Consider the following 20,882-nt stretch of genomic DNA (forward strand, 5'->3'; position numbering starts at 1 on the left):
GGGGCGGCTCTACCCTTCCTCAGGCCACTGGGCCTGTTCTGTCTGTTGGTTGCAGGTCTGGCCTGTTCTGTTGGTGGTCCCAGTTCCGTCTACCTTGCAGGCGCAGGGGGAGGGGACGGCTCTGCCTCTCAGCAGGCCGCTGCGCCTGTTCTGCTGGTGGGTCGCAGGCCCGCCTACCTTGCAGGAGTGGTTGGCAGCTCTGCCCCTCCGCGGGCCACTGGGCCTTTTCTGTTGATGGTCACAGTTCCGCCTACCTGGCAGGCGCGGGGGGTGGGGGGCGGCTCTGCCCCTCAGCAGGCCGCTGGGCCTGTTCTGTGGGTGGTCACAGTTCCGTCTACCTTGCCGGCGCCTGTATTTCTTCTTTTGAGAAGTATTTGTTTAGCTCATTTGCCCACTTATTGTGTTTTTTTTTTTTTCGGTAGAGGATTTAAGTTTTTTGAATTCTTTATGTATTCTGGATATTCATCTTCTATCAGAAGAGTAAACAAAGATTTTCTCCCATTCTGTAGGCTCTCTCTTCACATTCTTTTTTAAAATTTTTTGTTTGTTTTAATTAGTTATACATGACAGTAGAATGCATTTATGCACTTTGATATATCATACATAGACAGGATATAATTTCTCATTTTTCTGAGTGTACATGTTATAGAATCACATTAGTCATGCAGTCACATATATACATACAGTAATAATGTCTATTCCATTCTACTATCCTTCCTATCCCCACATCCCCTCCCCTTCCCTCCCCTCACTTCCTTCTACCTAATCTAAGGTAACTCTACTCTTCTTTAGTGCCTCACCCCCTTTATTGTGAGTTAGCATCCACATGTTAGAGAAAACATTAGGCCTTTGGTTTTTTGGGATTGGCTTATTTCACTTAATATGATAGTCTCCAACTCCAACCATTTACTGGCAAATGCCATAATTTCACTCTTCTTTAAAGCTGAATAATATTCCATTGAATAGCTATACCGCATTGTCTTTATCCATTCATCTATTGAAGGACACCTAGGTTGGTTCCATAGTTTCGCTATTGTGAATTGAGCTGCTATAAACATTGATGTGGCTATGTCACTGTAACACGCTGATTTTAAGTCCTTTGGGTATAGACTGAGGAGTGGGATAGCTGGGTCAAATGATGGTTCCATTCCAAGTTTTCTGAGGAATCTCCATACTGCTTTCCATAGTGGTTGTACCAATTTGCAGTCCCTCCAACATATATGAGTGTACCTTTTCCCCACATCCTCACACACACTTATTGTTGTTTGAATTCTTGATAATTGCCATTCTGACTGGAGTTGAGATGAAGCCTCATGTAGTTTTGATTTGCATTTCTCTAATTGCCAGAGATGTTGAACACTTTTTCATATATTTGTTGATGGATTGTATTTCTTCTTCTGTGAAGTGTCTCTTCAGTTCCTTAGCCCATTTATCGATTGGGTTATTTGCTTTTTTGGTGTTAAGTTTTTTGAATTCTTTATACATCCTAGAGATTAATGCTTTATTAGAGGAGCATGTGATAAAGATTTTCTCCCAATCTGTAGGCACTCTTCCACACTATTATTGTTTGCTTTGCTGAGAAGAAGTTTTTTAATTTGAATCCATTTCATTTATTGATCCTTGATTTTACTTCTTGCACTTTAGGGTCTTGTTAAGGAAGTCACATTCTCTTCACATTCTTAATTGTTTACTTTGCTACGCAAAAGTTTTTTAATTTAATGCCATCTAGTTATTAATTCTTGGCATCATTTCCTGAGTTTTAAGGGTTCTATTGAGAAAGTTATTGCCTACACTTATATTTTGGAGTGTTAACCCTGTGTTTTTTTTCTAGGAGTTGCATAGTTTCTGGTCTAGTTCCTAGGTCTTTGATCCATTTTGTGTTGATTTTGGTGTAGGGTGAAAGATAAGGATCTAGTTTCCCCTTTTCTTGGGGGATTTTATTTTCCATATCTTTCATGTGGTAAATAGCAAACATTCAATAAATTTGTGGATTGAATGAAAGTATCAATTCTCTGATTGGCACACAGAAATAATCCACACTAATGATTTACAAAGGAACTTTTACAGCTATATTCTTATTTGAATGTTGAATAATTCAAGGAGGGATTATTTTGTCCCCATTTAAAGTTGTCAAAATCAAGGCTTAAATTAATGGGCTTTTGCATGATCATGTGAATGGTGAGTGAAAGGATTAAAAAGTGAACCTGGTTATTACTCAATGCTCCCTGAAAATCAGTGTAAAAACCATAGATGTTTTCAGTCTGCAAGAGATTAAAATGGGTAGGATGTACCTCATAGAAAACTTTAACACTTAAAAAACTTTATCTGGTTACAAAACACGTTCTCACCTTGAAAAGAAATGGGCTTCTAAAATCATCCCCTCCGTGAGTGGATGGAGAGTCACTAGGAATTACATTGAGTTGCACAAGTCTCTCTGAGGCAGGACATTGCTACAGGAAATGGAATTGGGTACATGGTTGGAAGGTCTTGGATCAAACCCATTCCCTTGTCTTCAAAGCCAGTGTGCTGCCAAGTCATTCCATCTCAGAGTAGAAAAAGGTTGTAGGACAGAAGACAGCTCCCTAAGTTCACACTCTCAATATGAAGTTGGACTAACACTCACATATGGAGCACTCAAATGGTTTCCCTTGCCAACACAGATATTACTGGTTACATAAAACCCCTTAACACTTACAGAGGGCTGGCAGCAGATCCTCCACAGCAATGTGCATGTTCCAAACTTTTCACTCTCATATTCCAAAGTGCATGTGATTGTTGCTCACTTGGCAAAATGTAAATGGGCTTATTGTGCTTTTTGTCACACCCATTATGTGAGAAAGCAGAGAGAGAGGTCATTCCTTGCAAACAGCCTAAATAACAGAGAGACAAAATCAGGGACTAGGGGCATCGGGCAGCATTCAGAGAGGTCTCATGCCTGCACAGAAATGTTTCTGAGAAAAGGCAGCAATCTGCTTGGGGTTTATTTTTATTAGGACAAGCTGACATTGCAGTGGTCTCCCAAGTCCCATTAAGAGCAGGGTTTGGAGGAAAATCTCAAGGTCGTTAAATGTATGAGGAAAGTTTTCTTCTTAAGGCTGAAAGGAACAACCCCTGGACTTTTTGTTCAAAACCTTTTTGCTTCTCTGAAATGTTCAACTCAGATGGAAAGTACTGTGGTAAATCTGGGCTAATAACAATAAAATGATTTTTTTCCATCCCTCATTCCTTAGTCACTGATAGCATGTGAGCAGTAGGTTTCAAAGTTTATATACCTGTTATATGCTTGGTCTAGAAATTCAGCCCATGTCTCAGCTGCACACTGATCCACTGAGTGCAGCCAAGTGGGACCTAACTGTCACCAGGTATTGGGCTTATGGGATTCACCAGATATAACTCGGAGCCATTTTTTTTCCCTCAAAAATCACCATCCAGAAAGTGGTCAGTTGCCTAAAGCAATAGCCGTGTGGTTACTCATAACCCCGGAATGCTGACTTGATTGTAACAATAAATGGAGCTAACAGAGCAGAAAGAAATGTTCAAAACAGATTAAAACCGTAGGCTTTGAAATGTTCTCCCTCCTGAACATTTGCTAAAAACACATTTTAATCTCTGATCATCAGACCAATTCTTTTTCCCCCAAAGTGTAGTCATGTGCTGTAGTGGGATGAACCACACCCTGAAATTCTTTCCATCTCTTTCCTCTTTGGCCCACATGGTAACCATCGGTTTTGTTTGTGAAAGCCCAAATCACCATTCTATTGTGTTGGCCATGGAAACACTGATTTTACTTCGATCTCTGAGAAAGCTCTGCAGAGAGAACCTGAGCTGGCATCCTGCAGGAAAGGAAGTCCACTCCTTGGTGTAATGAACCAGGACAATTTCTTGGTGTGGGCAGTGAGCGCTGGCTGTTCTCTGTGCAGTGCTGGTTTGTGAGTTCAGTCCAGCGAGAGGGGAAGCAAAGAATGTCAAAATCGGTGGTGTTTATTCTTCTGGAGGCTTCTAGGCCAGCCAACTCATACCCATTATGTTTGTGATCTCAAGGGGACTCATGAGCAGAGAAAACAAAAGAATATTTTGCCGACGTGCAGGTTTTCATTGTTAGGACTTAGCACGAGTGCTCAGCGTTCTCTTTAAAAGTGCGGCGGGGTATTGGGCTTGGGTGATTGGGAGCACATGCCGTCAGTGGCATGCTCTGGGGGTGGGGCGGGGTAGGGAATTCTTGAAAATGGGAAAGGACCCTAAACAAGAAGCCATCTCTGTCCTTCCATTTGCATATGTGTATGTGTAAAGGGCCACATGAGGCTCTTCCTGAAGTCCTGCTTTTGATGGCACTTAGGGGGCCACACAAACATCAGCTCCTTCTAATACAAATAAGCCTGAAGCAGTGGCTTGCTTCATTCCTTTGCAATTACAGTCCTTGTGCTCAGTCCTCTGGGAAACAGCAGTTGCATTCATTTTGGCCTTTCCCCACAGGGCTGGGGGGAATTAATCAGACAAAGAAGTCATTATAGATTCCAATCATGTACTCCACCCCCCAAAGCAGGCTTCTTGTTCTCACTCTCTCTCTCCCCAGAGAACACTTGAGTGGTTTCCCTATCAGTCAGCAGAGGGCCTGAGGGTGGGCCGGGAGGCCTGAGGAATGGGAGAGAGCTGCCCAGATGGAAGAGGTGGGGGGACACTGAGCCACAGACCTCCCAGAGAGCCCTTTCCTGGCTTTGACCCTGAGTGTAGATTTGTGTACATGGCGAGTGTGTGTGTGTGTGTATGTGTGTGCAGTTCTGAAGTTCTGAAGGACTCAGTTACCAATATACTTGAAAACTGTCATCCACAGTGGCCTTTCTCCTTACAAATTCAAGTTTGACAAGACCTGAAGATGAGGGGGTCAATATCTTCTTTTTGATTTCACACATACTAGAGAGGAATCTAGGGAAGATTCAGAAATCAGTGTGTGAGGCTTCATGGAGGTGGGACCAAAGCGACCCTTTTCTGAGGAATGTGTCATGGAGTTGTTGGATCCCAGTCAGACAGAGAGTTGGGCAAATTTGCGGGCATGTACGAGGTCTGAAGCCAAGTATGGTGGAGCTAGAGGAGTCATCTAGGAACTGCAGAGTCTGGGGTAATTCTCAAGGAGGCTCTTGTTCAGGCTCCTGGGAGCAGGTACAGGAAGATGTATAGTGTTTCCTTTGTTAGTACACTCCAGAGCACACTTCCTCTAAAGAAGCAAATGCATTATATTTTGATGCTTAATCTTATAAAATATTCAGTGTGCAGAGTAGATAAAAAAAATTCTTAACAATATAACTAGAAAAGCACTAGTTTTCAGTGAACCCAAATTTCATAAACATATGAAATTCTACTATTATTCCTATGTGCCCATAAGAGTTGGAAAATCAGTCTTAAGACTCTATTAGCTGAAGTGTCTCTGCCATAGAAAGCAGTAAATTCCAGAAACACGAGGAAGAGGCAATGAGGAAGGAAATAGGGAAGATTCTGGAATAATCTACTTAGTCCACCTCTACAGTTCCAGCTGATGAAGGAAGCAGGCATGTTGTGGGTGATTCAACTTGTGTGTCCTAAGGCAAAGGGAGTGCTTTTGAAAACTCAGCTCAGGGTTATAGTTCATTCCCACCCACGGAGGCTTACATTTCAGTCTCTAATCATAATAGATTCAAGAGTACAAGGAGGTAGGGGAAGGGCTGAAATTGCTTAAATATGTCTCTTAAGTCCTTTTTTCTCCATCCCTGTATTAGGTCTATGGAGGCCCTGATTTCTACTCTCCCAGATTAACCCAGTTGTGCTACCAGAGGTCATCTGTGAATCCCATGCAGGTCTCCAGCACTGGAAATGCACTAGCCATCCGATTTAAGACGGACAGCTCCATAAATGGGAGAGGCTTCAATGCCTCGTGGCAAGAAGTCCCTGGAGGTGAGTGAATCGAAGGAAATGCCCTTACCATACTTATGCTGAGCCCTTGTTAAATTTTATGAAATGATTAGAGAAATGTGTTAAGGTTACACCCTGATGATTCTGTGATGTCCCAAATGACAAACACTGCTTTGACATATACTCTTCCAGAAAAATCTATCTACATGTCACCGCCTAAGTGAAAACAAGATACAAGTTTGCAAGTTCACTGTAAAAACAGTTAGGGTGACTGGCTACATGCATTCAGTTGCCAAGGGACTTGTGCCTAGTCTCTGTCCTCAGATCTGGACATCGATAAACGGCAAATTACCTTGTGCCATAGTAGAGACCTTGGGATTTGTGGCAAATGTGAAAATGGTAAACATTAAATTTGCCAGTTCTGAGAAATTGCCATGCATTGTATAATATCTTTCTGCCCAAGATCTTAGGTAGTCTAATAAATCAATGACCTGTTGTGGCACAAAATATTTTAATAGACATTAACTTATACAACTGCTACTAGTACTACTAAGAGTGGCATTTGTGGAATGTTTACCGTGTGCCAGATACTTTTCTATGGCAAATATTATGCCATTTAATCCTTACAACCACACTCTGAGTGTAGCCTATTTAATATCCTGTCTTAACCACTGAGGAAACAGAAGCTTATCCCTAAATTCAGTTACTTGCCCAAAGTCTACAGCTAGGAATGCCAAACAGAGGTATTGCCCCAGGCTACCTAATTTATGGCCTCACTTTTTCAAATCTAAGGCAATATGGTAATCTCTCTTAAGTAAATTATGTATAAATTTATAATACCCAGTGTCTAGATTACCCCCAAGATGACTCTTAATTACTAGAAAATGAGTGTCAATTTTTTTTACTATTATTTTATGTTATCATGAATCAAAGGCATGATGGTTATCGATAAGGATTTTATTACCAGGTATTGGATTACATTATAGGAATTAAAAACAACCTAAGTAATTGTACTGTATCTAGAATATTTAAATTGTAAAAAGCGAGCATTAAGTTATTTACAAAATCATATGCTACTAGATTTTCAAATATTTTGGAAGTGACTATTCATACAGTATGCTATATTTTAAAGAACAACTAGAAGGCATCTCATGGCTTTGTGCAACATGATTTCATTTGGACTTATTTTTCCTTATTATTTTGACTAACTTTTGGTGTCAGTATTTAAAGTGTTGAAACATTACCTTAGTATTATCTATGTCTCTTTAGTTCAATTGGGATGAATGAATTAATGTAAATATTCAGTTCTTCAAAGTTTTTAGAATAGAACCATGTAAGACTAATAGTCAAGCAAAGTAGCATATTGATCTATATTGCCAGGTAATAGGCTGGTTTAAGCAACAGTGATTCCTCTCATTGTTGAATTGGGTTTCCCACTTGCAGGTTGTGGTGGGATTTTCCAGGCTCCCAATGGAGAAATCCATTCTCCCAATTACCCCAGTCACTACAGGAGTAACACTGAGTGTTCTTGGGTCATTCAAGTTGAGAAAAATCACCGCGTTCTCTTGAACTTCACTGACTTTGACCTTGAACCTCCAGACTCTTGTATTTTGGTAAGTGGCACAAATTTCAAGCACTGTCTCCAGTCAAACTCAAACCATGTGAATACATTAGTGAATGTATTAGTGATGGTATTTTCAAAGGCAACTATTGACAACTTAACATATAAAGCCATTTTTTTTACCCAATAATAAAGCAGGGTTTAGCAGTTCACTTTCTCCTTTATCATTTTTGTCTTTTGTTGTGTTTATTATTTAATTAACAAAAAATGGCTGTAGGCTTTTTTTTTTGACATCTGTGTTCACATCTAGAGAAAGGAACAAAGAATATTATCTGTTTCTTCTTTTCCATGTTTTTTTTTTTTTAAATCAGGAAAGCAAACATTTTCAAAAATTCCTTTTACATTTTGTTGGCCAGAATTGGCTTCAAAGGGAATCTGGAAAGAATAGTGGAATAGATTTCATCAATAACTAGTTTAGATCAATTATTATTAAGCTTCTAGGGTTCTCAGAGGGGTCTGCTTTTCTTGGATATCTTGATTTGCTACTTTAACAAATCAGTCTTTTACTAGGGCTGAACAGGTTGGGAGATGGGATATGGCTATTAGTTGGTCAAATGATAAAAACTTTCCGCTGTTTAAACTTTAAAGCATTCTTTCCTGAAACTAATATTTTGTATTTAATGTAAGAGTAAATGAGGTTTTCTTTTTGTTTTCAGTTTAAAACTTTTGGCTGCTGATTTTCTATCAAAACATTTTCCTTGTTTCATTTGTATTTATAGACATTTCATTCAAATATAAACCAGATCCTCATGGTTAATGGGATCTTTCTATTTTTGCTTCCTGACAGTTTCCAACACAAACTCCAGCTGGTTTGGTTTCTTTTTAATTCAAGAAAACTCAAGAGTTTTGAGGGGTTTTTTCTTCATATTTTTCAAAGCAGTCTTGTCTGTTTCAAGTATATTTTAAGTGTTAATTTATAAAATCATTAATAAAAGTTTAGTAGACTTATGAATGTATGTTCACCTTCCAAATGAGCCTTTAGAGTCTAAGTTAGCAAAGCATCATGGAAACTTAAAGTGTAGGATATCCATTTTTCATAATGCTTACTGGGACCAACTCTCCTAAAAAGGACAATTTAAAATTTTGGATGACATTTAACAGCATCTTTCTAAAAGCAGCAAAGAACTCATAAGGTACTGTGAAATTTTGGAGTTTATATCTAGGAGGGATGTGAATATAGTATTGGGGACTGTTTTTGCGTATAGGGCATTTGCTTATCCAGAAGAGGTTAGCAATACTTCTGAGAGCACCTCAGAGCAAAGAGGACTAAAATTTGAGTCCAGGGTCTGAGTATGGTGAAAGTACTGGTATGTTATACATATCCTAGGTAAAATTAAGGCAAAGCAGCCTTCACTGAGACTACAGCCCAGCTTCAAGTCACCCAAGTGGACCCCACACACCTCAAGCCCCGGAATAATAAGAGGGTCTTGTGTATTGCTCATGCAGGTAGGCATGGGGTTTCTGGAAAAACTAATTTAAAATCTTTAAAGAAAGATAAAATCATCCTAGGTCAATATCCAATAGACATCAACTATGTTCACGTTTATCAGAAGACAATGCAATAGAAACAAGACATGGCACCAGTAACAGACAATGGAAGCACACCCACTAATTTTCCAGATATTGAAACCAGCAGGCACAGGTGACTAGATGACTATGATCACTAAGCTCATATACATAAAAGTGAAAATAAAACTTTTATCGGTGTAAGCAAAAATAACCAAAACAGGAGCAGACTCTCAGTGGATCAGCAAGATTCTTTATTAAGCATTGACAGAATGGCACATTTGCAGGGGAGAAAATGGCAACTGGTTACAAAAGGGGTCTGTTTTTAATGGGGTTTAATGAGAGTTAATCATAGCAGAATATTTAGTGTGACTTAATCATTAGAGACTTAGGACGCGCTGGCTGGGCAGTCAGGAAACTAGTTGTGCAGGTTGAAAGTCTGAATCAGGAAATCAGTTGTAAAAGTTGGAAACCCATTGTTACTGGTATGAAAGTGCAGAAGCCATATCCCACCATTTGCCTTCTCCACTCAGGGCTCATTATTATTGGGAAAGGATGAAAGTCCAGAGCCCAGAGCCTATTGTTTGCCTTCCCCATCCAGGACACACCCTTTCTCCCGGGTAGGGGTGGGAGGTTGTCATTCCATGTCCTTCATTCAGGGAATTGCAAACTATAAAAAGTGACATTGTAAGTATGGGAAAAAAATGAAAATTTTAGAACTGATAAATGCAGTAGTAAAATTAAGAAGTTTCAGCAGAAGGACACTAAGATGAATAAATAATGAACTAGATGAAAAATCAGAAGACTCATGTGGAAAAAAGCATAATCACAAGGATTAAAAATACAGAAGATTGGTTAAGACACATGGGTGACATATAGAAAAGGTTTAACTTGCATTTAATTGGAATCCTAAAAGGAAAAGAGAGATAAATGGAGCAAAAGTAATATTTGAAGTGCTAATGACTAAGACTTTTACTAAAACCAAGGATAGATAGATATTACTCTATAAAATCACCCAAACAGCCAAGCAGGATAAATAGGAAAACATACTTTAGCAAACTAAAGATAAATAACAAATGTTAATGTCAGTCAAGGGAGTGGGTAGGTGGGGAAAGACTAACCTTTCAGGAAGTGGCAGACAATGCTGACTTTTCAACAGCAGTAATTGGAAGCAAAACAATGAGAAGGTAGGTGCTGTTTGAAGAAAGAAAATAACTAGAAAATAACTGGCATCCCTATATTTTCCTAAAATGGCTTCAGGAATAAAGGTTAAATAAACCTTGGAGCAAAAGAAGGGTTTCCAGGAGACGTTTAATGGACCAGATGCAAACTGTTTCTTCCTAGTTTTGCTTGCTGTGGGCATTTCTCTGCCTCTTGTTGCCTCACCTACTCTGCATGGTGCCAGGTACAGCTTTTTCTCTTTGGTAAAGTCTATAATCCATAGAACTCACCATGCACAACGTGTGACCCAACCGAAGCTTAGGTCAAAGGCACACACCCAACATGGCTGTGTTTTTTCCCTTCTGTGGTCGCGAGGAAAATTTTCCACCTACATGGGATACAAATACACAGAGAGAGTTTCTGGTAATCATGGCCATATCTCAGCGTGCAGCGGGGCTTGGTTTAACAAACTGTAGCAGAGGGGAACAAACAGGAGTAAGTGAAAACTCAAATATGATCCGGCCATAGACATGGAGATGGAAAATAAGCCCCTATAGAGGTAGTGGTGGGAGGATTTCTGTTGGGAAAATAAGGCAAAATACAAAAAAAAAAAAAAAACCAAAAAAAAAAAACCATAGATGAGATAAATCATCAGCACCAGAGAATCCTATACGAAGTAATTGGAGAAGCCCAGGTAGTGGGCAGAAGGGGCATGGTGAACCTAATGCCTCTAAGCACTTGAGTGAGTCACTGACACAGAAAGTGAACCATACCTATAGTGTGTGTCACCATGATGCTGTGGCCGAGAAATCTAGCTCTGCAGGGCAAGATCTGGGGCTGAGACTGGACTTCGCCATTTGTAGATAGGAGAAATTTAATCTTTCAGGTACATTTTCAGTAACTAAAATAGGGATAATGAGACCATCCGTGTCAAGTTTGTTTAGGGCTATTTGAGACAATGTGGGTTATTTGCTTACTGTCACATACAAGGCGCACAGTTTGCATTAGCCATAATCATGCTACTGCTACTGCTGATGTGAACACATCCAGAGAAGTGTATTCAATGAGCTCTGGGAGAAGGAAGCGGTGTGGAATATTAGAAGGAGCCATGGGCTTAGCAGCCAGAGTCAGAGATTCTTTTCTCTGATCTAGGCCTCACACTCTTCAGCAGAAGAACTTACTGAAGAGTCTTTCTCAGAATAGAGCACATAGCACTTAGAGTGCCTAGAACTCAATATACTGTCATAATGATCACGAGAAAACAGCAGGATTGATTCTTTGGGGCCTGTAAACCAGGAACGCTTTCACAATGGAGGTGACCTTTAAGTAACAGAATCTCTTTCACTAGTAGAAATGTGGCAATGGGACCAGAAGGGGAGGCTGTGCGGGAAGGATTGGAAATGGCACACACATAGACCTCTGGGGACAGGAAAGGAGATATTGTGTCTGGAGTGTAGACAGGAGCTGGGGGCATGTGGAGACCAAGGGCAACAGCAGACTTCCAAGGTGGATACACTCTTTTATGCCCTGATGAAAATTTCAAAATTATCCTATAGGAAGCAGGAAGTCAGTGAAAGTTTTCTGTGAAACAGGAATAAACTTCTCAGAACAGAATTTTACAATAAAAACAGCAGCAGTATGAAGAATGGGTTGACGGAGAAGGAAAGGGAGGAACATGGGCTGTTTGGATAAAGCTTGGATCAGAGATGATGAAGGCCTCATATGGGGCAGGGGCCTTAGGAGTGGGGCCATTTGGAGAACTGTTGTGGTGTAATCACCAGCTTGTAGGGATTAGTTACATGGTGGAGGGTGGGGGGTGGTAGAGAGGCGGCAGTTAGCATTACTTTCTTGAAGAACGATGCAGGCATTAACTGAGTAGAGGGATAGGCTATAATGAATTTGATTAGAAACTTTTGAGTTTAAGGATTCCTTAGAGTCTGAAGTAGGAGTTCAGTGTTCAGGATGGGGTCTCAGTTGGACATATGCATTTTAGAGCGATTTCTGTATATTTGGGGGGCTGTTAAAGTCATGGGAGTAGGTTGGTCACTTGTAGGAGGATTTTTATAAAGAAAACTTTTTATAAGAAGTAAACTTGTAGGGGAAACACCACCATATAAGGTGCAGAGGAAGAATCAGAGGAAACAGAAACTCAATAAGGGCTACCACAGAGGTAAATGGAGAACCAGAAAAGGGTGGTCTCGTTGAAACCAAAGGGAAGCCAGATGTGAAGATTGGATGGTTAAAGATGTCAAACTCAGCAGAGGTCAATGAGGATGAAGATTGAAACAGAGCTGCTGAGCTCAGTCTTCAATAGCCTTATAAGAAGCAAATTTGGTATGGGTAGTAGTGGAAAGTTCTAGATCACAATGGGTCAGAAACTCCTCATGTGGGGACAAAAGGCAGTAACCCATGAGTAAGACAAGATGGACAGAAAGTTATTTTTTAAAAATAATAGAGACACTTAAAATTTTGTCAAGAGAGAGAGGTGCTGGTGGGAAAAGAGGCAGCTTGAATGCAAGAGATACAATAACTGATAAAGTCATGTTATCAGCATAGAGACCCAAAGAGGAGCCAGATTAGTTCTATAAATTTCATATTTTCTGGAATGAGACATTGGAACACATGGACTAACATAGGTTTTTTATCTTTTTACTGATTTATAATGAAAAAAATCACATAACTTTTATCTAAGCAAAGCCATCTTTGCTTTTATAATTCATAAAACACTTTATAACGAAATTTTAGAATGTTAAAAAAAAAGGTGTGTTCAGGTAAATTAGGGTAGATATCCATTGTGTGTAGTTGCCAAATGGACCCAATTACGGGGACATGAGATCTGCAGAGGTTTGGAGCCAGGTGGGGCAATGCTCTGGCAAGGCTGGAGGCTTGGCTCCAAGTTAGAGTTGGTTGTGCAGGGATTCATGAAGGCAGGTATTGAAGCAGTAGCCATCTATCATTATGACCAGATGGACACTGGATGTGAAATCTGCCCTAAGGTCCAATATCTTACATAATAATCTCTGCAGTTTAAGTTCATACAAAGCCACTCATTCATTTTGGAGACAGTCAAGTTAATTTCTTGGTCCTGTTGCTTAGACAGAGTCATTAGCAAAGAGAAAGATAGCCAGCTGCCAATGATGCTGTCAGATAGTTTTTATTTCAGGGAATTTTTAATAGAGCTTGAGTGCACCATTCAATACAAAGGTAAATTATGCTTAGATGGGGCCAGATACGTTATATTTTAAAGCTTCTATAATTTTGGACTGTTAGAGTGGAAATATTAATTTAACGGTTATGGCTAACACTCATAAACATGTAGATACATGGAATGGAATGCTGATGTTGGAAGAGGAGACATGAGGGATCATTTTGTGTCATCTACTTACTTAAAGAAAAAGAAATTGAGGTATAGAAGGGTCTCGGGGTCAAGCCTAGGTAGGAATCAATAGCAAGACCAGTACTAAAATGAAAACCTTATATTTCTTAAATTAAGAATAAGTATTTTGGTAAAGAATTACACACACACACACACACACACAACTGGGAACTGGATAAAAGAGGAAGAAAATAAAATAAGGGTTACTTTGGAGCCACTTTGGCTTTTATTTCCAAGGAACCCAGACTTCAGTTATCAATATAAGGGAGAGTGTTAGGAATTCAAGTATGGAGTGGAAAGTGCCCTTGCCTGGAAGTCAGGAGGTCTAGGTTCCATTCATTCATTCAATCTTTGGTGCTAATTATGTGCCAGACACAGATAGGTCCTGGTTTCTGGATGTAGTACAACTATTTTCTCTCTTTATGGCCTGTGAATCTTTGTTTCTTTTTTTCTTTTGAACTGGGGATTGAATCCAGGGGTGCTTAACCACTGAGCCACATCCCCAGCCCTTTTTATATTTTATTTTGAGACAGGGTCTTGCTAAGTTGCTTAGAGCCTCACTAAATTGCTGAGGCTGGCTTTGAACTTAGGATCTTCCTGCCTTAGCCTCCCGAGTCAGGCATATGCCACCACTCCTGGCTTAGTTTTTAGTGGGTGTCTGGGAAACCCAAGCAGAAAGAGAGAGACAGGGGAAGAGCATATGGTTAGAATGTGTGCTTGTGACAGGGAAGAGGAGAACAAGGGGCAGATGTAGTAAACTCTAAAGGTCAGGTGATATGGGTGGGTGTGTGTGGCGGGGGGGTCATCCTCAGAGTCAAAGTCAGACTTGAACAGGTACTCAGGTTCACTCTCTGGGACACAAGTACACCAGGCATTGGGTAGGACTCTGTTTCTGTACTCTGGATATGAAAATGAGAGGTCTTCTTGTAGTAGGCTGAGTCCCCATTTGTCCCAAGTTGGGGCAAGTTAAGACTCTAAGCCATTACTCTTGGTACTAAAGGCAAAATTCTTCAAGTAGGAGAAATAGATAAAAGTTTAAAAATGAAACAATAATGCACAACTTCCATCCGCTTTCATATAACCCATGGCAGTAGTCTTTGTACCTGAAGGCACCAATCTGTTTGCTACATGAATTCCTAATAGATGCATGGCTGAATAAATGACTTCTTGTCATCTCTACTCCTGCAGTGATCAGTGCTTTGGTGCAAAACTGCAGACAACACCTGCCGGAATTAATATAGGATCTCACTTTATTAAGCAGTGTGAGGACTTAGGTAACACTGCAGAGGTGTATTTTCTAGTATTTCATACACATTTAATGAAAAAAGACAAAAACTGAGTTTTTGGACTTCTGTTAAAATGGGGATGAATCTTGGGAGCTGTTTACAGTCACGTTTCAACAAATTTGGTAATATGTTTGCACTTTCTTCTCAATCACTTCCCAGTGTTTTTCTGGTGCTAATTAACTTCAGAGTGTCTGCACTGACACTTGCATTTCTTGCTAAGACGACAGTGGGACCCACTGGTTGGGGATAGCTGTGTGGTCAGCTCAAGAAAGTGGTTTCATTAGGTTCCCCTTCATGAAGGCTGAGTATTACAGTGACCTCCAACTGGCAGTGTAATTGCTTAATTAGCTTCTTTTCTGAGCCTGAGGTTCCTGTAGCTCTGCAGGCTCTTATTGATCTCTGGGAAATGCAGGTTGTAGCTCAGTATGAGAATGTGGAGAGGGGAAGGCAGCTCAGGGGCACCAGCTGGCCCCTGGAGAAAGCGACCTCAGCTTTCAGCATCCTCTTTGCTCAGCTCAATGGAATGTCGGCCTTGTGAGAATCAGTAAGGGGCAGATAAAGCAAGCAGAGAACAGTCCCCACTAGCCTCTTCATTTGGAGAAAATATATACCAAGGCAAACAGCCTAGTACAAAAATAAAAAGAGCACATGATTAGTAACTGTTTTCTTTGTGAAGCTTTGTGCTCATCTAGGAGAAAGAAAGCAAAATATCTGATTTGAACTGAAAAAGCCCAGATCCCCCACCGGTTCTCCAAAGACTCTCTCTGTTGTTGTTCACATTATCAGACAATAGGGCACAGGGTGGAACAGAGCAGGCCCATTACACATACTATCCATATTTTGTTTTATTTTTTTAAGACACCACCCATGGTATGTTTCCTTTTAAAACACTGATCATTTCCCAAACAGAACAAAAAGAAAGAGGGATAATAGAACTCCTTGCTTCACAGACAATGGAAACAATTCTTCCCCTTTAAATTTACTGTTTTACTAATGAACCCATGACAGAAATCGCTCTGTTCCTCTGTCTCTCTCTCACTTCTTCCCTTCCTTCTTCACTCCCCACCATAATTTTAGTGTCTGCTAGCTACTTGAGGATGATCTCTTTAAAACGCTTATTTTGTGACTTGCCTGGGAAAACCTGCTTAGCCATTTTGCATTGAGTGTCAAATTAATCACCAGTAGCTGTGCCAATCAATATATTGCAGCCCCCAAGCCAAGAAAGGGCTGAATTGAAGCGCAGCTCTCAATGTGTGGGCTTAGGTTTTGTTTTGTTTACATTTTAAATTCAGAATCTCCTTCAATGCTTGTTTCTTTGTGAAGGTAAAATAAGCATCTTGGATTTCTGTTCATATCAACATTTTCCGGCATCTTCAAGTCACAGCTTACAACAACCATAAATTATTAGAGTTTATAGACTTCTGTAAAATGTGAAGACAGAGTTCAGATAATATAGAGTAAAGGAACAGGAGGGAGAAAGTCTTGACATGAGATGTGGAGCTGCATATTTGGCTTGGTATTTAATTTCAGAGCAGTGTACCTGGAAAACATCACTGACGGAGGAAACCGATGCTTCCTTACTCCCTACCCCCAAGAAAAGCTGCTGGAATGAGTAATATTTTCATTTCCTTCCTTACTTACATTTATGACTTTAACAGCTTGTATAATTTCCTGAGGGATTCCCCTCCCTATCATTAAATATTTCCCCTATCTTGGAGCAGTGCAAACTTGAAAATTGGATTCCATCAGCAGGTACAGTACCATATATAACACTTGAAAATATTTCATGAACCCTCTAGCCTCAAAATTGATTTTGTACCTTGATGTGAATTATCCCTTTTGTACCCTAAATATCTTATCCTTCATCACATTTTCACCTTTATAAGCTTTGAGGCAACTTATAGCAGGAGACATGTGTTGCCAGATGGAGTTAAAAATGAAGTCAAGGATAAAAACCAGGATGAAAGCCAAATTAGACCAGGGTCAAGGTGAGAAAAGAGTTACACTAGACCAGTGAATTGTAATTAGACCAGAAAAGGGCAAGGCATAGATTTAGATCTGAATTCAAGAACAGAATCCAGGTTAGAACTAAGGGATATAAATTCTGGTTTATTTGTTGGCCTAGACACTGTGCTCTTTGTTACATATCCTACTAAATTAGCCATGCTGGGAATCCCATGCATGTTCAGTGGAATGGAATGCATGACAGATGCCAGCCACCCTGAAATCTGCCGCAGTGCAACCTAAGACTTTCTAAAATACTACCAAGGATGCTTTAGTACCGTTCTAGATAAATGGTGGGAGATTTCCATTCTATTTTGAGAGCTCTCATGATTATCTTTCTAGGAGACCATGATACCTTGGCTTCATAGAACAGTGGTCTCTCCATATTCTAACTGAATGAATAAAATTTAACTTTACCTTTTCTCTTAGTTTAATGATAACTGATCAGAGGCCAATAAGATAGTTAATACTTTGTCCCTCTAAGTGTGAGACTGAGAGCAAATAACATGTTTTCTCAACTACAAAATGAAGCAGTAAGAAAATTAACTTTTTAAAAATGTGTATAAAGTACTTGCCAATGGGGCTCGGGCTGGGGCTTAGTGGTAGAGTGCTCGCCTAGCATGTGTGAGGCTCTGGGTTCAATCCTTAGCACCACATAAAAATAAAATAATAATAAAATAAAGATATTATGCCCATTTATAACCAAACAATAAATATTTTTTAAAAAAATTCTTATCAATGTCTGCCACAGATTAGTAATTGCTGCTATTCTTAATTTTTCTATTACTACCACTGTTTCTATTACTATTAATACTATGTTAAAAGTCTTAGGTTATCTTTTGTAAAATTATGAACCTTAAAAGAAAGAAAACAGGGAAAAACAAATAAAATTGTGAATCTTAGGTGCATAGAGCTGGATCTATAACTCTTAGCTCTTTGCTCAATACCCACATGAATTCGAAAACAGCACCCATTTTTATTTAAATTTTTTAAAAATTTTAAAATATGTATTGTATTTTTTTCACTCATTTTTTTAATATACTAGCAAATTTTATCACTCCATACATACATTATTTTGATACCTTTCAGGAGGTTTACAAGTGCAAAACATGAAAATAAAATCACATTCATATATATTCCCTAATTTCTTTGCATGGGAAACTCAACTCTGAAGCTTAGGTATAGCATTTTTATACTTTGGGGATTATAAAATATGCTGTATACTTTGCTCTTGAATTAAAGTAGTTTGTTCTTACTCTGGTTCATAATAATTTTAAACCATACATTAAAATTGGTTTATTTCCTCCCTGAGTATGATAAAACTTAGTAAAAACAAGAAGACAGGAGAGTTCCCTACTCTTAGTCTTCGACAATCTGAAGGATTATATTCTTATTTCTGGAAATGAAAATACAAGTGTTACTAAGGAAGCTAAAATTCATTTTCCCCTGCAGTCACGAGCTTTGGGCTGTAAGTGATGACTGACATTTCTGTCAGGTGATCATGAGCCATCTAATCATGCTATGTTTTGATGGCGACAGCCAGGGAACTGCAGGCTGATGGGGCTGTGTCCCACATCTGGGTCAGTCACATGTTCTTCAGTCCTTAAGCAAAGTCCTCAGTGGTTACTTATCTTTTTCTGGTGCAGTTTAAAAATGTATGAAAAAAATAATAAAAATAAAAATGTATGGGGCTGTTGATCTTCCCTTTGTTATTTGATTTTACATTTTAGAAAGATCACTTTGCACATTGGTAATTGAGAATAAATTAAGTTGGGGGGGGAATGCAAATTTAAAGCAGGAAAGAGGGGCCTAGACAAGATTCAGGCACTAAGATACTCAGAGGGGGCTGGCTCTGGGTGAGAAGAAGAGACCAGCGAAGAGATAAATCAGAGACAAGAGTTGACAGAACATACTGATCCCCTAGATTTGGGGCAGAGAGATAAGGGAAAGATCTAAGATGGTTTGGTGGCTGGACACATGCTTCTGGGCTTTTATTGAGGCAAGAGATGTTGATGAAGGAGACATAGGGTGACAGGGTTGAGGAGATGGATTCAGTTTGAGATGATGCTTTTCAAAGTTCGAGGGACATAGAAGAGGTGACATCTGGTACGCAGTTGGCTATATGAATGTAAAGCTTAAGAGAGAGGGCTGGGGTCCAGTTATAGAAATGAGTCAACTAACAAATGTTTGAGAGATCATAAAACAGAAGCCATATCCATTAAACTTGAGACATTCCTGCAGGCAGGAGATGCAGATTGAATGGTATTAATATCTATGTGGCTTAGACACTGCTGTCCTACTGTTACATGAGTCATGACAGTATAAACACTGAATGGCTAAAGGTTGAAAAAATTAATGTAGATTTTATTTACAGATTTTACATGCGCCTCATATTCCATTTGTGAAATACAGAAAAGAAATAGGAAATAATGACATCTTTAATATTCTAATACAGACACAAACTATTCCATTTTTGGTTATTATCCACACACACTCACAAATATGCACACCTACATATACACATGCATAGTTTAGAGAATACTACACATCATTTTGTGTATACTATCTTTTTCACTTAATTTTATGTGAATATTTTTATTTTAAGAATTGGTTCATTAATTATACAGGCATAGTTAATAACTAATTTAATTACAGACCATTTAGATTATTTCTTTTTTTATCTTCTTATTTTTAACAATGTTATGAAGAATATTCTCATATGTGAATCTTGGTCTACATTTCCTATGATTTCCTTTATATAGGTTATCTTTATTGAAACTTCTAATGTACAAAAACATCCCCATGCCCAAACCTCACAAATCTTAATACTTTTTCATATTTGCTTCAATTTTCTTCCCTCAAAAGAAATCCACTGTTAAAGACAATTAAGTCCCATATGTACCCATCATTGATACCATTCTGTCTCCCATCCTAAAGAAAACACTAGTGAGAATTTTTGTTAATGATTCCCGTAACTGTTTTTTACAGTTTTCATTATTTGTCTATATCCACACACACTATAAAATATTACTGCACATTTTAAAATTTTATGTAAATAACGTCTCACAGTATATATCCTTCAATTTACTCTTTTTCCTCAGTTCTCTGTTTTTAACATTTTTTGATATTGTTAAAATATTTGGATCTAATGCCTTTTTTTGTGACTATACAGTATTCCATTTTATGTGTATGCCCTGAGTCTATTACCCATTCTCTTGCTAATGAACATTTAACTTACTTTCAATATTTTGCTATAGCAGCCTTTTTGTGCTGAATATTTTTGTAGGTATTTCTGTATTTAACCATTCAGGAATTTTCTTCAGCGTAGACACCTAGAAGTAGAGGTTAGTTTATAAATTTACAGCATATCATCATATTCCATTTAAAAATATATATATGAGAATTTCTTAGTTATAAAAACTTACTTGCATAATCATTCTTCCCACCAAACTTTCAATATATATTCTTATTTGACTTTGACAATAACCTTAGGAGGCCACAAGGAGGAATGACCTATCCCCAATTTTAAATTTGATGAAATTGATGCCAGGAAGTTTCTAAAATGTTTTGGCAAAAGCAAATACCCCTGGTAGATTCTGGCTCCAGCCTAGGTACCTGACTCTAAGACGGCTGTGTTTGAAGCCAGGTGTTCCAGGTGTTCTAAGAGATCAGTGAACTTTTCACTTGCATCTCAGTTGGTCAGGTGGAGAGCGTCAGCTCAGCTGGACTCTCTGAGTAGCCTGTCAGCTCAGGCTGAGCAAAATGAGAGGAGGGAAACACGTGTTTGAGCCAAGTGTGGTTGTCAACATACATTTGGGCTCCACTTTTTGAGTATTTATGAAACTTGGTTTTGGAACACAGTAAGTATTATAGGGAAGCAGTGTGAGGAGGAACACAGAGACTTTTAAAATCACTGTCCTTCTGCTGGTGAGGGTCTTTGGGAGATGGTCATGAGGGTGGAGCCCTCATGAATGAAGTTAGTGCCCTTATAAAAGAGGCCCCAGAGAGCCACTGGGCCCTGCCACTATAGTGAGACTATAGTGAT

At 39.1% G+C, this 20,882-nt stretch overlaps 1 protein-coding gene across 1 annotated transcript in view; it reads left to right on the forward strand.

Moving 5' to 3' along the window:
- Positions 1 to 20,882, forward strand: part of Cubn (cubilin) — a 280,157-nt gene that overhangs the window by 126,337 nt on the left and 132,938 nt on the right. Inside the window, exons 30-31 of the mRNA XM_048809051.1 lie at positions 5,751 to 5,925; positions 7,327 to 7,496. Coding sequence (XP_048665008.1) covers positions 5,751 to 5,925; positions 7,327 to 7,496 — 345 coding nt within the window. The remainder of the gene's footprint in view (positions 1 to 5,750; positions 5,926 to 7,326; positions 7,497 to 20,882) is intronic.

Source organism: Marmota marmota, unplaced genomic scaffold, assembly GCF_001458135.2.
Source record: "Marmota marmota marmota unplaced genomic scaffold, marMar, whole genome shotgun sequence".
Taxonomy (NCBI): domain Eukaryota; kingdom Metazoa; phylum Chordata; class Mammalia; order Rodentia; family Sciuridae; genus Marmota; species Marmota marmota.